General features: G+C 48.4%; 1 protein-coding gene across 1 annotated transcript in view; it reads right to left on the reverse strand.

The window, feature by feature from the left end:
- Positions 1-17,924, reverse strand: part of TCF7L2 (transcription factor 7 like 2) — a 198,414-nt gene that overhangs the window by 110,948 nt on the left and 69,542 nt on the right. The window contains 1 exon segment of the mRNA XM_080643105.1: positions 9,794-9,895. Within this exon segment, the coding sequence (XP_080499231.1) occupies positions 9,794-9,895 (102 nt within the window).

Below are 17,924 nucleotides of genomic sequence, written 5' to 3' on the forward strand. Positions count from 1 at the left end.
CTCCCATGCTTGGTCAACAGAGCAGGTGCTGAAAGTAAAACAATTTTCCGAAGCTTGTTCCAATCTCGTCCCTGGGAGGCTGGAGAAGAGCTCCTCGCTCGCTCTAGGACGCCTCCTGGTAAAGGTGCCAGCACCCAGAGGACCCTGCCCTGGCCAGTTTGGCTCAGTGGACAGAGCATCAGCCTGTGGACTGAAGGGTCCTAGGTTCGATTCCGGTCAAGGGCACATGCCGGGGTTGCAGACTCGATCCCCAGTAGGGGGCGTGCAGAAGGCAGCTGATCCCTGATTCCCTCTCATTGATGTTTCTCTCTCTCTCTCTCTCTCTCTCTCTCTCCCTTCCTCTCTGAAATCAATAAAAACCTATTTAAAACGTCTCAAAAAGGAAGGTCTTGCCCTGAAGAAACCAACTGACGGCATGACCCAGTGCTTCCCCAACCCGATTTTAGGTTTTTTCCCAGTAACCCACCAACACTAGGTGAGACAAATGTCAGGAAACGCTGGCCCAGAGTGCCAGACTTTTTCCCAAGCACAAGACGTAGTGCTGAGACATAGTCAAGACCGCCTGGAGGCTGCCCGCCTGCCCACACTTTCTGTGGGCTGATCTTAAACACAGCAACAACTGGCATATTGGAAAAGTAGTAGGTTTTCCCAGAAACATCGTCCAGAGTCATATTCCTGAGCAAGGTCACACGCAGCACCCGAGAAAGAACATCTGCACAGAACAGGCCATTCAAGGAAGGGACATTAAAACTAAAGACACCCTACAATTAGCTGAGGTTATAAAAGTATTCACCAAGACTTCTACAGCCGCCCTCATCTGTGCTGCATGCAATGAGGAGAATATTAAGGTGTTCCCAAGGCATTACTCTGTGAGGCGTCTAAGAAGAATACGTGTGATTCTGAAAAAAATCACAAGAACATCAGTCGACTTTAAAACCTACTAATCATTTAAGAGCAATCCTTTGGGCCCTAGCCGGTTTGGCTCAGTGGATAGAGCGTCGGCCTGGGGACTGAAGGGTCCGGGTTCGATTCCGGTCAAGGGCATGTACCTTGGTTGCGGGCACATCCCCAGTAGGGGGCGTGCAGGAGGCAGCTGATCGATGCTTCTCTCTCATCGATGTTTCCATCTCTCTATCCCTCTCCCTTCCTCTCTTAAAAAATCAATAAAATATATTTAAAAAAAAAAAAAAAAGAGCGATCCTTTGGGTTGCGTGTTTTGAAGGTGGACGGCCTGGGGACGTTGCTTTGGATGGCGGGATGCCCGGGTCTGGTGAAGTCTCACTTCCCAGCCACATGAAAGTCATTCCCTCCTGGTCAGCCTAACTCTCACACCCTCCCGACAGTGATAAAAATGGAAACTGCTCAGGATGACTCTTGGTGGCTATGTATCAGGGAATGTGTGGAAGTGTCGTCCTCTTGCTATTCTTCCTAGGAATCTATCCTAAGAAAATTCTTAGAGGGGAGGGGGCCACAGAGACGTGCATCACAGGATCCGTTAGAATGGCGAAAACAAAAGGAGATACTCTCTGAACGCCCAACAACAGGGCATGGAGTAAGCAACCTGGGGTGTAATACGATGGCTGTTACGTGGTCAAAAATCCTGAAGAATTTTAACGACATGGGAGAGCTGCTTGCTTATTCACGACATCACTTTTCATTTTAAATAAAGACGGGGCTGGAGATACTGAGCACGACGATGAGCTCCAAGATTTCAAAAACAAATATAAATATTAGTACACGAGAGGGGAAAGTCTAAAGAAAATATACCCACTACACCAAGTTATTTCTGAATGGCAAAATCATGGGCTAGTTCCCAAACTGCCCACCATGGACATACATGTTACGCATGAGGAAGGCTACACTTAAAAAGGAATTTCGCTTAATTTAGAGGGAGGGTTTGCAATAAAAAATGAGCAATTCGCACCCTTAAACAGTTTCAGATCAGCCACTGGAGAGATGCACTACAATTGGGGGTGACTGTGAAGAGACGACTCACCCATGAGGAGGGAGTATCGCCGTCAAAATTCAAGATGGGAACGTGGGAGGCATGAGCGGGACAGGAGAGCAAAACAGAGTCAAGGGGTGCGTGTTTCAAAGAGAGGGATCTCGCCCTAACCGGTTTGGCTCCGTGGATAGAGCGTCGGCCTGAGGACTGAAGGGTCCGGGTTCGATTCTGGTCAAGAGCATGTACCTTGGTTGCGGGCACATCCCCAGTAGGGAGTGTGCAGGAGGCAGCTGATGGATGTTTCTCTCTCATCGATGTTTCTAACTCTCTATCCCTCTCCCTTCCTCTCTGTAAAAAATCAATGAAATATATTTTTTAAAAAAATTAAAAAAAAAACGAAGAGAGGGGTCATCGCAGTAGAAAGGCAGAACCTCCTAGAGCCCGTATTACACCAAAGGACACGGAAGACATGAGCGTTTCTCTCTCCTCAGGAACAGTCTGTGCGGACCACCCACGACTTCTGAGCAGGGGCTTAAACGCAGGAGGGACAGCGGTGGGTGACTGACTTGTGATCTCACGGTTGCGAAACTCCTTGTGATTCTCATCTGAAGCGACAGAACCGCGTTTACACGATCCTTCCTGGTGGCGAGTTCTCCATCGCCATGGTGGTCGGACGCCACACCACGAACCCAAACCTCAAGAGCGTCAGGATTCCTCACCGTACTTTCTGGAAGCGGAGAAGGACACTCGGGCTTTTAACGACAGGCTCTCACATCTTGGGGTTGGCTGCACTCTCTCCCTTCAGAGCACCCCTGATCCTAACCCCTACTGCCCCCTGAAAAGGGACAACCTGGTCGCCGGCTTCTGAGTGTTGGAGACGCACAGCTCTCCTTATAAAAATAACAGCTGGGTGGTGCTCGCCGGCTTGTTCATACCCTCAGAGAAGCTCTCACCACCCTCACCACGGTTCTGTCTGTGAAATGGGAAAGTTCGGACTCAGCCGCTGCTGGGAAAGCCATGCCAAGTATTCTAGAAAGTCTGGTTGAGTCATCGCTAAATGGGGGGAGGAGGGGGGACAGACAAGGGGAAAGTGCACACGCTGAGTAGCGAGTGGAGAGAGCGCACAGGGAAAAGCGTTCAGGAAATCGGCACAGGTCCCCACGGCCACGGCCCCCACATTCACCTGTCCCTCCCTCCCCGCGGTAGGTCCTCAGTCCTCTCTGCAGGAGCCACACCAGAGATCAAATCCCCGACCAACCTCGTGCTTCCCTCTCCAGTGAGGTTAGCAGGTATCTGAGCCCTGCCACCCCGGCCAGCGGGGCGGGGTGCCCCCCACAGCCCTCAGAATACCACACTGGGCCCGCTGACTGTGTCTTTGGGGCTGGGGGGCAGGGGGTTAAGAGCTGGCATGCCCTGGGCCAGGCTGCCTTCTGTCACATCCTGGCTCCCACAACTGGACAAATACTTCATCCCCCCGGGATAATAAGCACCGAGAACCATGCCTGGAACACAGGAAGTGCTACAGGCTTATTCGCTATTATGGTTATTATCATCCATCACTGACTCCCCCTATTGCCATATTGCTTTGGGGGCTCATTGAAACCCACTACCTCAATCTCTCAAAAAGACAGCTCTTAAAGCGGAATACACATTTTTCCAAAGAAGGTACATGAAATGTACCAACAGGTAGATGGAATGGTACTCAACATCACTAATCACTGGGGGAATGCAAATCAAAACCACAATGAATTAATACCTCACACCTGTTAGAATGGCTATGATCGAAATACAAGAGATAACGCGCCAACAAGATGTGGAAAAAAGGGAACCCTTTGTACTACTGAGGGGAGTGTAAACTGGTGTAGCCACTATGGACAACAATATGGAGGATCTTCAAAAAATTAAAAATAGAACTACAATACGGTCCAGCAAATCTACATCTGGGTATATATCCAAAAGAAATGAAAACAGGATCTCAAAGAGATAGCTGAACTGCCATGTAACTGCAGCATTATCCACAACAGCCAAGATATGGAAACAGCCTAAGTGTCCATCAACAGATAAGTAGATGAAGAAAATGTGGTGTGTGTTTACATATACACAACAGACTATTATTCCGCCATGAGAAAGAAATCCTGCCATGTGACATGAATGGACCTTAAAGGCATTGTGCTAAGTGAAATAAGTCAGAGAAAGACAAATAGTGATATTACTTATATGTAGACTCTGAAAGAGCTGAACTCATAGAAATAGGAAGTAGACTGCTGGTTACCAGGGGCTGGGAGTTGGGGAAAATAGGGAGATGTTGATCAGAGGGTACAAATTTCCAGTTAAAACATGAGTTAAGTTCTGGAGATCTACTGTATAGCATGGTGGCTATAATGATATACTTGAAAGGTGCTAAGGAAGCAGATCTTAAATGTTCTCACCACCAAACAATGATAACTATGTAGCCTGATGCGGCTTTAGCAAACACTAGGATGGCAATCATGTTCAATACATAAGTGTATCAAATCAACACACTGCGTACCTTACACTTATACAATGTTATATGTCAATTACATATCAGTAAAGCTGGAATGAATAAAAAAAATTTTAAAAACCTCCCCCACTGCGAACCGGCTCCCCTCCAATAGTCCCCATTCAGTGAATGGCATTCTCCAGCCACCTCTGACTCTCCTTTCTCCCTCAACACCAATATCTAAGCCAGCAGCAAGTTCTATTGATGTCCCCTCCAAATCTGTCTGCTTTCACCCTCCCTGCTGCCATCAGCTTAACACAAGCCAAACTCTCTCACGATTTCCCACAGTGGTGGGTTAAACACCAAGTCCTCACCATGTCCCCCCAAGGCCACTCTCCCTGCGCCCTCCAGACCTGCCACTGTAGCTGGCTTCCTGCTTCTCTCCCAGCCAAGTTTTGTTTTGGGTGTTTTTTCCCTCCTATGGCCTTTGTCCATGTATTTTCCTTCTGCCTGGAATGTTCTGCCACTTTCCACGCCTTCTCTCATACCTTCGCCTGGCCAACTCCATGGAAGCCTTCAAATGTCATGTTAAATGCCATTTCCCCCGAAGGCCTTCCCAGCCTGTACTCATCACCCATTTCTCGGTCTGAGTCCCACCTCCCTGGCCATACCCGCTCGCACCCGGGACTCCTCACAGCACCTGGAGCAATGACTCCCACCCGGCAGGTAGGGGTTACGAAGGTCTTGCTGGGCCTCGGCTAGCAACAGAGCCTCCTGGCACACCCACTGCCAACAGCATCCGGCAGAAGAGGGCAGGATGCAACGCAGCCAAGCAGCCCCTCCACACACCCACATGTGCTGAATAACGAAGAGGAGTGGCTTTTTGTTGTTAACTAGGAGTAAGCCGCCCCACCCCCTGAACTCTTTAGAAACCAACAGCAAAAGGTCCGCCATGCCTCTGAGCTAGCTGACTTGAAAATGCGCCGCGCAGACGGCAGGGGCTCGCCTGAAGTTCTGACCATCACGCCGTATCTCATGAAGAGTTCTCCGCCCGCTTTCAGCATTGAAGCAAGAACAACGACAACAAAAAGTTCCCGGCACCGTCTGGAGGGCTTTGCTCCTCGGGACTCAGACGGCTTTCTCATCCCACACGTGGTGCTCATCACACCGCAAAACACACGAGACCAAGAGCCGCTGAGAAGTGTACCCTAAGGTAGACTCCACCTCCGCTTCAAAGGGAAACCCCCAAGACAACGTGGTGGGAACTTCTGAAGCCTTTCGCCGTTTTGTAAGATACACGCGGTACCAAAATACCACCATTTTGGGGACAGAATCTTTTCTGCTGGGTACAAAGGAGGTGAAATGAAAGCCTTTGTATGGCAAAGACACGGGGGGGGGGGGGGCAGAGACATGGGATGGGGGTGGGGGGCGTCCAGGGAGCATCCTCGAACCCCTTTGCATACCGCCCTGGAGGCAGCCTGGCCAAGACTCAGGCTCAACCACTGACACAACCAGCTGCCTGGCGCTCATTGTGGACGAAACAATTTTAAATATAAATTGAAAAACACCACAGGGAAGGAAACAGGAGCTACTTCTGTGAATTAGAAACGAGGATGGGAAGGCTGGGAGGGGAGGGAGAACCTGGCCCTTGTGGGTGGTGTCTTGGAGACTTTTAGGAAATAGATGAATGGTGGGCCAGGGGCGGGGGGGGGGGGGGGGGGGGGGGGTTGAGAAAATGGAGAAGAGAGAGATGGATTTGTGTGTAAATTCCTATTTTTTGGCTAGCCCTCCAAAATTCAAGACATCATCCTTGAAGGATAAATTACTCCTTATTTTTTTAAAATATATTTTTACTGATTTCAGAGAGGGGGAGAGAGGTAGAAACATCGATGATGAGAGAGAATCATTGATTGGCTGCCTCCTGCACACCCCACCTGGGGATCTAGCCCACACCTGGGCATGTGCCCTGACTGGGAATCGAACCCAGCTAAGCTACACCTGGCTGGGCGATTTCTCTTTCTTTAAAACACGGATGAGGAGCCGCTGGATTATAACCAACAAGATGGTGTAGCCATTACAGGAACTGAAGTCTGTAGGGCTTGCTTCTAAATTTAAATATTATTTAATCAACTGAACTCCACTTGTTGAGAACATTTATTCTATACATCCATATTTTATAATGTGGTAATCCACATACCACATGAAAAAATCCAATCCGACTAAAATATTCCAACAAAATGCTTTTGATTCCCATGTGAGAATTCTGCCCCAAATATGGACCGGGGAAAAGTTACTTTCTTAGCAGACTGCGACAGTGACAGTCTCCAGTGATTACTAACAAACACTGAACACTTCTCTATTTTTATAAGGAAACTTTAGAAATCATTAGGAAACAGCTTGGCCCAGAAATCACAGTAACTTCCAATTTCACAGAAATTAGGGAGCAGTCCTTGGACAACTGTTTTGAAACACGTCTGATGAAACGCTGTGATGTGACGACGTTTCACTTACAAAAATGAAATGTGAGGAACAGCCCAGTGTCTGGGTAAAAGCTGGCCATTCATCAGTGCTTCTCCATATGGACCACATTCTCTGGCCAGTGTTGAGGCAAATGACACATCAGCCATAATGCAGAGGGGACCCCTTTATCCATACAGGCATCCTGTACCTGCCAAGCCAGTTCCGGTCGGCACTCTATGTCCAATGAAAATGCACTAACGAACGTAGTCCCAAGGTGTATCATTCCTCAATCCCCAAAACTGTATGTGGTCAACAATCTCCAGCCTTGTCCCACCCTACTTTCCATCTCCCTCTACTAATACCCCCTACCCCCACCCCACCCCCAGCGCCCAACATCCCTCCTCTTTACCCCTTAGTGTCAGGTGAAGATTGCAGAAATGCACAATTACAGGGCTGACTCATATAACCAAAGACACCAGTCAGCTGCTACAAGCATTAAGTATTTCACAAATGTGGTTTCCTATTGTCCAAGCTATGGCTTTTCTCCTCTTTCCAGCTCCCAGAGCCCACCCCTCCACCACCCACCCAAACCCCCCTCACCTGGGCCCTTCCCCAGGCCCCCAGGAACGGAGCAGAAAGCACAACAGCTACTGTTACAGCTGCCACTTGGGGCTCCTTGGGACAGGGGTCTCCATCTCAAGGGTGGTGATGTTCTCCCAAGTGGTTGCCATGGTAAACATGCCTTCGAATAAACAGCAGAGGGAAAACAAAAACCCTAACTCCTCTTGCTGCATTCCCCACCAAAACTCACATGGACTCCAGGAAAAAATATGGTTTAACCACTGCTGGGGGTAGTTCATTCTGCAAATGAAAATATAAGGTGCTTAAGGCGTACTGGTGGCATCTGTTCTTATGGGATTGAGGAGGCAGGTGTTAGAGAGGAGGACAATCATCTACCGCTCTCCCAGTGGCCAAAACACCACTCCTGCTCACCAGTATGGGCCTGTGGACCTCCAGGACATACCTGTGAGGTGCTGTGTCCACTCTGAACCACTTCTAAGAATTATAGCTTCTCTCCACATTCAAAGAGAGAAGAGTCCTCCAAGGGATTTTAAAGATAACATCCTATCTCTGTACATTAACAAAAACAAACAAACAAACAAAAAATATGGGCAAGTCCCGCGCCAAGCATTTCCAAAAGCAGAGCAATAAATGGCAAAGCCTAGACCCACGCGGGAAATACAGGGTGGCAGGAAATGTGAAATGGATGGGCTTCCTCATATCCCCCTCGAGGACGCGAACAATCCCACTTCGGTAAAATCTTGGGGAGTTGTTAACACACGGTTTAACACGGCATCCCGTTTCCTAGGAGAAAGCTGCGTCGGAACCCGGAGCCAACAACTTCTTTACACCAATGACACCGTCCCTGATGATGACCCGATTTAGAGGGAGCCAAACAGAACCAGCCATGGAAAGGTGACATCTCTCCCTTAGGAGAGAACATTCCACAAGGCCCCGGGAAGGGAGCAGAGAGCGGATCCAGTCCTCGCTCTGGCCACTAGCACAGCGTGTGACATTGGGCAAGTCACTTAAGGCATCTCTGGGCCTGTTTCCTTTTCTGGGAGCAGACTGGGCCTAACTGAGCGCTAAGGTCACTTCCAGCCCTGAATTCTTGGCATCAGAAGAGCATGTGTAATTAGGAGCATCCATTTTATTGTGGGGTTAGAGGAAGGAGGAAGTTTCTGGAGAATGTCAATCTTTTCTATATGCCTTATTGATAACAAAAATTCGTAAGACATTTTCACAAACAATGACCCAAGATATGGCTTTACGGAAATAAATTATTTTCTGGTAGATAGACATATACATCCACATATATATTTGATATTCCTATAACAGAGGCATAATTCGTTAAGTAATATTCTCAATTACAGCAAGCTACAAAATAAGGAGGCAGTTGACCTGAATTTTGACACAATGCATCCGAGACCTTTCTACTTAAGAAAATCATTTTGCCATTTTTAGAAACTGCAAGTAACACGGAGGCAAAATATATTAATGGGTAACATTTTGTGATACTTAAAAAATAAATGAATTGTTCCGTGCTTTGCATAATTCTACCTGTCATAAATTTGTTATAAAAGTGTCTTCCATTCATTATTTCAAAAGTATAAAGTCCAGCTCATGACATAAATCTAAAAGAGAGAATAATATCCTAATATGGCTGAGCTATCTTCTCGAGAGGTTAATTTATAAATTCCACTTGCGAGCCTACAAAATCCTTAGTGCATTAAAAATATATGTAGACACACACAGTATGGTGTAGTCTCTTAGTACTACAAACAAATGGTTCCTGTATTAATTAAACCCTGTGCTTTCAAAGCCATGGATGGACAGATTAAATTTAATTTAAGCCTTTCTAAGTTCATTTATTGGATCAATCAATCATCCCAGAAGACATTTTTCTGATGTTAGTGTAGAGTGTTTCTTTACAACAATTAAGATAAATTGGGGGTTAGGGGGCTGGAAAAAGTCTAATTTCTAATTCCCTCCTCTGCCACCCACCTCCCCTAAAGGACTTTTTCAGGGAAGATTTGGAGTACTCTAGTCTTTAAAACTGCCTTGATACCACTTCCAGTCTGCCCTACACCACGATGATCGTGCCTACTAACTGGAGCCCACGAAGCTCGACTCTACCCCATGCTAGGAGAAAGGACAGGTGGGAAATTTTCCGGGTAGGTAATAATCGCTAAGGTCCAATAGAAGAAAACAAGTACCTTGTAGATATACACCATATCCAAGAATATGCCAAACAAAATATTTTTAAAGAAAGGAAGACTGACAAACAAGGCCTGTTATCAACCAAAGAGCGTGGTCTCCATCTTCCCCCCAATAAAGGAAGCGATTGCCTCTGTAAGGTCACTCACAACAATGTGTGCCGGCGACGGAGAGCGTGCATCCTTGAGGGCTTGTCTGCTCTGGAGGGTGCCAGCCTGGACATCGAGCAGCGGCCATTTCATCTGCAGATACTGGGGAGCAAACAAAACCAACATGGAAAGTGAATACAGCGAGGTAATCAATCAACCGAAGACCTTGTATGCCTATATGCATGACCCATGGATGCAGAGGGGGGAAGGGAGGGGCTGGAGGGGGTCAATGGGGGCAATAGGGGGACATATGTAATACTTTCAACAATAAAGACTAAATAAATAAATAAATAAATAAATAAATAAATAAATAAATAAATAAATAAATAAATAAGAAAAAAAGAAAATAAACATAGCAGAGAAACGCAAAACAGCTGCCCCGAGAGATAACTCTTGGGGTTCATGACACATAGATCAGAAACTGAAAAACTTAAGAGCGTGTGAATAACATCAAGGACAGAAAAACCGTCCAACACCCATAGGTTCTTCCTTAGAGTTCATGTTCAATAGGTACATCACATTATTACCCTTCAAGCTATAGGTAGCTTCAGACAAAATGACCTCATCAGCACTACACCTCACTTAGAAGGAGTGGTGGGGAGGGCGAGACGGAGGGCCGGAGGGGACACAGAGAGCTCCCGGAGGAAGAAAGCCAGCGGATCCTCCGGCCAGTGTCCCAAGAGACCATCAACTCTGAATGTCCTCTTTCAGGAACACATTTCCAAAACGCCAACCTCCTTCGCCCGGAAGAAGATGAGGATGCGAGTGGAGCTGGCCCCCGCTGGAAGTTACTCAAGGAAGGTGAGGAGGAGGCCTCCGCCGAGCTGAAAGCTTAGAGAACAAAAATGTAGGGTGTCCCCCCAAAAACTGGATACACACTTTAACAGCCGATAACTCACTTAACTTTGAAAATGAACTGTGTGTTAATAAACACTGACTTTAGCCAAAACCGGTTTGGCTCAGTGGATAGAGCGTCGGCCTGCGGACTGAAGGGTCCCGGGTTCGATTCCGGTCAAGGGCATGTACCTTGGTTGCGGGCACATCCTCAGTGGGAGGTGTGCAGGAGGCAGCTGATCGATGTTTCTCTCTCATCGATGTTTCTAGCTCTCTATCCCTCTCCCTTCCTCTCTGTGAAATATCAATAAAATATATAAAAAAAATAAAAATAAAAATAAAAAAATAAACACTGACTTTATAATCACTCAAACTGTGTATACATTTTGCGGGGGGACAGCCTGTATTTTTTGGTACAACATGCACAAACACAGCACAATACAACTTATACCTTCAACGCAAAAGGCTGGAGGGATTCTTAAATGCATACAGGTTTACCACGGAGAGCAAGATAAAGATAGAAGCCAGTATGTCTGTCTCCACCCTTGTCCGAGGTAGAAAATGAATCCATGGCGCAAGGGAGGGGAGCTGCTTCTATCGAAAGTGACATGGCCAGCTTTCAGGGGGACGTACACCATCAACTGACCCAACTCCCCACTGGGCAGATAGGGAAACTGAGGTAAGGTGGCCTGTCTGGTCACTGAGACGTTTAGCACGTGTACAAGCACGTCCCGGGCATCTGACTTTCGTTGGTGACATTACAGCAGTTTCACTCGGGAAAACCTCAGGCCACCAAACAGAACTTAGACGCTGCTGCGATTTTAATAAGGACACCGATACCGGCCTTTGTACCTCCAAAGGCCAACTGATTAAGGCAGGGGTTAATGCTTGGAGGACATATAAGGAGCCATCTTGATCTTTTCAGAAACCTATAGCAAAAAGAAAAAAAGGCTAGTTTCAATACTAATCCTACAGGAAGTGGAACTCGGTGAACACCAATTAGAGCTTGCTTTGTGCATCACAGGGACAAACACGTCGCCCTCAGGGGGGCTTATGCAGGAGGGAGCCAACTCCTCCGAAAGCCAAGAGGGAAGGGGGGGGGGTGCCCGAGACCCGGGAAATCATGCCCGGGGAATGCCAAGAAGAAGGTGGCATTTCTGAGAAAGAGAGCAGGGCCTGCCACACGGAAGATTTCAACAGAAAGGACAGCAAAGGGCGGTCCAGAAAGAAGGAAGGGTTCGCTCAAATCCCATGTGACAGAAAGGGGCCAAAGCCACCCACGCACTTCTCCGTCTGGAGAATGAAAACCCAACTCGGTTCCACCTAAAGCTGGAAGATACTAACCCACAAGTCACCTGCCCAAGTACACAGTCATTGTCCCAAGCTGGAGCTACGCGAGGTTGGAGAGATTCTTCTTCAGAGTGTGTACCCAGCAGCATCCTGTGCACAGGAAGCCCGGGTGCTGGTGCTGGTAACTTGCCCCAGGACCTGGCATCAAATGCCTTTGCTCCAAGGACCTCCGGGTTTTATCTATAGACTAGAGGGCTGGTCCTCTCTGTGATGGGATGGGGGGGGGGGGAGGGCTGGTCCTCTCTGTGATGGGGTGGGTGAGGGGCTGGTCCTCTCTGCGATGGGATGGGTGAGGGGCTGGTCCTCTCTGTGATGGGATGGGGGAGGGGCTGGTCCTCTCTGTGATGGGATGGGGGAGGGGCTGGTCCTCTCTGTGATGGGATGGGGGAGAGGCTGGTCCTCTCTGTGATGGGATGGGGGAGGGGCTGGTCCTCTCTATGATGGGGTGGGTGAGGGGCTGGTCCTCTCTGCGATGGGATGGGGGAGGGGCTGGTCCTCTCTGTGATGGGATGGGTGAGGGGCTGGTCCTCTCTGTGATGAGATGGGGGAGGGGCTGGTCCTCTCTGTGATGGGATGGGGGAGGGGCTGGTCCTCTCTGTGATGGGATGGGGGAGGGGCTGGTCCTCTCTGTGATGGGATGGGGGAGGGGCTGGTCCTCTCTGTGATGGGATGGGTGAGGGGCTGGTCCTCTCTGTGATGGGATGGGGGAGAGGCTGGTCCTCTCTGTGATGGGATGGGGGAGGGGCTGGTCCTCTCTGTGATGGGATGGGTGAGGGGCTGGTCCTCTCTGTGATGGGGTGGGTGAGGGGCTGGTCCTCTCTGCGATGGGATGGGGGAGAGGCTGGTCCTCTCTGCGATGGGATGGGGGAGGGGCTGGTCCTCTCTGCGATGGGATGGGTGAGGGGCTGGTCCTCTCTGCGATGGGATGGGTGAGGGGCTGGTCCTCTCTGTGATGGGATGGGGGAGAGGCTGGTCCTCTCTGTGATGGGATGGGGGAGGGGCTGGTCCTCTCTGCGATGGGATGGGTGAGGGGCTGGTCCTCTCTGCGATGGGATGGGTGAGGGGCTGGTCCTCTCTGCGATGGGATGGGGGAGGGGCTGGTCCTCTCTGTGATGGGATGGGGGAGGGGCTGGTCCTCTCTGTGATGGGATGGGTGAGGGGCTGGTCCTCTCTGTGATGGGATGGGGGAGGGGCTGGTCCTCTCTGTGATGGGATGGGTGAGGGGCTGGTCCTCTCTGTGATGGGATGGGGGAGGGGCTGGTCTTCTCTGCGATGGGGTGGGTGAGGGGCTGGTCCTCTCTGTGATGGGATGGGGGAGGGGCTGGTCCTCTCTGTGATGGGATGGGTGAGGGGCTGGTCCTCTCTGCGATGGGATGGGGAGGGGCTGGTCCTCTCTGTGAGGGGGCGGGTGAAAGACTTCTAGGAGCCTGAGCCTCCAGACAAGAAATACCATCAGGCACCCTCCTCCCCCTCAGTCACCCTTATAATCAAACCGTTTCCAATACCTTGCTCGGGAGCAGTACTGTCCCAAGTGGAGAACCACTGAAATGTTTCCATGGTCCCCCTCTGCCCTAGAGCCCAAGCTAGAGGGCTATGGGAAGCTCTTCTGCCCTGTCTCATCCTGACTTCGGCCCATCCTCACTTGCCACATAAATATATGGGCCTCATTGGTCAAAACCACTCAGCAGAGTCATTTCCTTGAGGCCGACCAAAATGGACACCTGCCAACACTCACCCCTCCATCTCGTAAAAACCCGTGAAGAAAAATGCCAAGCGGAATCTACCACACACCTACATCTCCTGCTACACTCGGTGGGGAAGGATCGATTAATGGACAACTTTTCATCTCTGGCCTTCTGCAAAACGGATTTGATTGCATCCCAAGGACCAGCCCCACAGGATTAGGAAATCTAGGCTTTATTTAACATGACAGACCTGCCCTGAGGACCCCACCCAAGAATTATCATACCCATAATGCAACATTAATGTGGAGACTTATAATTCTTCCTTTACATAAAAGCTTCATTGTGTGCCATATCCAATCTCCGCGGGCTACCTGCACCACATATTTTTATGAGCCTACATTTCAGCGCTCCGAGCCTACAATACACATAATTTTCAATTATGTTAGGGCAGCCCAGGATCACTGCCTATATAACATTACTGGTTGGAGGAAATGAGACTCGCCCCGCTGCCCAGAGAGAGCTAACCAAATCCAGATGGCAAAGGAAGACAGCCCCAGTCCCAACCGACTTGCGGGGACGCCCCAGTGACAGCCCCAACCTCTCGGGCCCAATGCAACTTGATCCCACAGAACGGCTGGGTCCCCCGCAAATCCACGCCCGCCCGTCCCTTGGATCTTAACTGGCATTCGGCTGACGAGGCTCCTTGTGGGGAAGTAAGTATTATGTCGGGATTTTTTAAAGGAAGTTATTAACCTCCTCCAAAAGTGATGGATTTCCCAGGTCTCTTCATCTTCTACAATTGGTCCTTATTAATAGAGAAAATAAATAAATAAAGGGAAGAAAAAGGAAATTGGCTACTATTAGAGCCTAGAGGAAAATCTTTCCCTTCCTGGAGACATTAAGCAGCAGGAAATTCTATTTATTCTGCTGGGTCCTAAAGGAAGACCTGAAGAAAGAAGCATCTGGGACTCACGAACTGGCTGGGAAGCCACGCCACGTTTTCCCAACGGTTCCCCTTTGCTTTTATATCCTTTTGGGGGAAGGAAAAAAAAATTCCCACCATCCCACTATAAAAACAACACTGGGCTCCAGCGCTCTTCCTTTAGGCTGCTCAACATGGAAATTATGAATTGCCTACAAAAACATTAAACTTTTCAACAAACTGCAATCAAATGGAGCTGTGGGAATTCCTGCATTGAAAACTATTGAAATGGAGTCTGCTTGACTTTCATTTTGAGGAGAGAAAAAAAAAAAAAATGGCCATCTCAGCTTAAGCATTTCATCCTTTGTTTAATAATAATGTTCTGCTCATGGCCCATTAGAGTTTTCCCCCAAATCATATTTTATGATACGTCTTGGGGAGCTTAAGTTAAGCTTTCGGACCTGGGGACAACGTCTCAAAATATACACAATACCATTGGTCTGAAAGGAATCAAGGCTATTTAAAAGCCTGTTAAATTGTCAGCAACAAGAGAAAGGTACACATCTCGAATTTCTCCTCTTCCAACTCCAATTAAAAAAAAAAAAAAAGGAATAGGAAAGGCACATGGGGATGGATCTCCCCAATCAGAAGGCCTCTCCGGGATCAGGTTCAAGTGGGTCTGGTAGAACCGGCTCTCGTGAAGCATCTCCATCTGTGTGGATCCGGATTGGGTAGCAAGGGTAGTGTAGTGAGAAGGGGCTGATCAGAGAACCCGCCATCGGAGGGCTGCTGAGGTCTTGGTACAAACTTATTTTCCAAACAAACAGGACAATTCAAAGGACAGCGATGATGATAATGACGCTGACTGCCAGGAAACCCCACATCCTTGATAAACTCCAAAGCGGCTTCCCGGCACTCCCTGCCATTCGCTCCATTCCACAGATGGACGGCCAGTGGAGTCTGCGCTTTGTTTGTGCAGGGCAGGGTTGGCAAACTTTCACCGTGAAGGGCCACCCAGTAAATAGCTCAGGCTTTGCAACCCATACCATCTCTCTCCTAACTACTCAACTCAGCCGTGGACCATACACGTATGCACACCTGTATTGTGTCATGGCTCTGTTCCAATAAAACTTTATTTACAGACACTGAAATGTGGATTTCATATGATTTTCTTGTGTCAGGAGATAGTCCTCTTCTGTTTATCTTTTCCGGTTATTTAAAAATAATCAAAATCATTCTCAGCTCACAGGCCACACAAAAGCAGGTGACGAGCCAGCTTTGGCCTGTGGGCCGTGGTCTGCCACCCCTGGCTTAGGGAAGGTTCGTGTAAAGACCTGAAAGACCACGTCAGACAGGATATATCCCTTCATTGGGCCTTAAATCCAGGCAGCCGAACACGATCACATAGGAAGCCAGTTTGGCGGTCCAAAAGCAATACTTTGGTTTGACTCGTCACTGGCCAGACTCCAGTGTCAGGGGGAAAGTTCGGGAAAGAATCTGAGCTCTGGTCGTGACTCCCAGTCACCGGGTCGGGTCTGACCACCAGACCACAATCTCACCGAAATAACTCTCTCTCCCTTCTAAATGGAAGTTCGAAAACCCTTGAGCAATTCTGACTGGAAAAGGTTCTCACCCACTTCCCAGGCAACACTGGTAGAGTATCACGTGTCATCAAATCACCACAAAGGAATACCAGGCAGAACCCCTCTGGCCGTGGGGATGTGCTGATATGTGCTTTGGGGGATCAACTTCCTAGGTTCAGAAGCTCCTCTCCCCAGAGCTTTCCAATGTGTACAACTTTCCCACCCCACGCCATGCCAACTCTGCCTGCCACCAACAGATGGCATTCGCCACGAGCTTGGGCAGAAGGCAGAGCCCAGGGTGGGAAGAGGGACACAGCGGGGCCTGAACACTGTTCAGCCAAGATGAAACCGGTGTCTTCTGGAAAACTGGGGCCTGTAGAAAACCTACCACCCAAAAAAAGGGCTCATTTGATCATTTTTGAAGGCTTTGCTCCCCTCCCCAGCCTGGTAGATAGTCATCCTTTACCAGAGTACAAAAATCCAAGCTATTTCTCAATAGGGGTGCTTTTTCCTAGAAAAACTCATCTTACAAGAATTCAAATTAAGTGGAAGCCATCCTCGTGACAGAGTAACAGCTAAGTTCCTAACTCACCAGTGCTAAAAGTCGTACATGTGTTTCTTATAAAAGGGAAAGTCACTGCTCTGCCTAAACACCCCAAACTGAGAGTACCGCCCACCCCGCCCAGCACGTCCAAAGTCACTAATCCTTCCTCCCTGCAAGGTGGCTTGCTCCCACCCTCCCCATGCAGCCTCGGTGAGGCCCAACGCCAACTCTCTAGAAATGCGCAGCCCTGATTACTATGTTCACATCACTGAACTTCACAAAACAACAGGCCACTAGAAGCTGCTCATCCTAAGAGCAGAATAGGAAAATTCAGGGAGCCGACGGGAGGCACGACCATCAATGCCAAGAGCACATACGCATTTCTTTAGGAGCTCATGATGTGGTGAGCATCCACGTGCACATAGGCCTGGCCGACTGTTTCTGAACCGACTTCATTTCTCAGGAATAGAAGAGGGAAAATTCAGCTTATCTTCTATAAATAAGCAATTCTGCCCTGGGGTGTCAGGGAATCCCAATGTATCCCAATGGTTAAAATAGAAGAGGTGGTGGTTCGTTTAATACTGTCCTACCCTCTGAAACATACACATACCAACAGGTTTCCAAAAGTTAGCATTGATTATATATACCTAACAGTAAAACTGTGTGAAACTACTTCGGACATCTTCAGGTTTCTGCAGGATCCTTCAGGCCACCTCTACAAAACGTTTGGCCAGTTTTCCTACAGATGAAGAAGGTATAGGAGAAGAGGCTGCTTCGCTCTAGGTTAAAACATACTCCCAACAATTTCTTCATTTGAAAAATCCACAGAGTCTAAGATAGAAGCTCTATTTCCAGAGGCTTTATATACCTACAAAGCATGACTGCATAGAGAAAGAAAAGGCAGAAATGAATGGTTTCTGCTGGTTGGGAGTGTTTACTATGGTTACCAAGGAAAAGAAAAAACCAAAGACCTCAGAAGGCTGGGTACACTCTGAACTTGGAGAAGGAAGAAAGCCACAGGAAAAATTCAGTAAGATGGTAGGACTGACTTTGTCTTTTTTTTTTTTTTTTTAAATGAAACCAAACATAGTAGGAACTTGGAAATGTTTCCCTGAAAGTCACCAACTATCCCATATTTTCAATATAAAAGGAATGAGCGGGGGTGGGCGTCAAGGTACCTGTGCAAAACAACAATCGTTTCATCCTATCTCTA

Source organism: Plecotus auritus, assembly GCF_963455305.1.
Source record: "Plecotus auritus genome assembly, chromosome: 9".
NCBI classification, from domain to species: Eukaryota; Metazoa; Chordata; class Mammalia; order Chiroptera; family Vespertilionidae; genus Plecotus; species Plecotus auritus.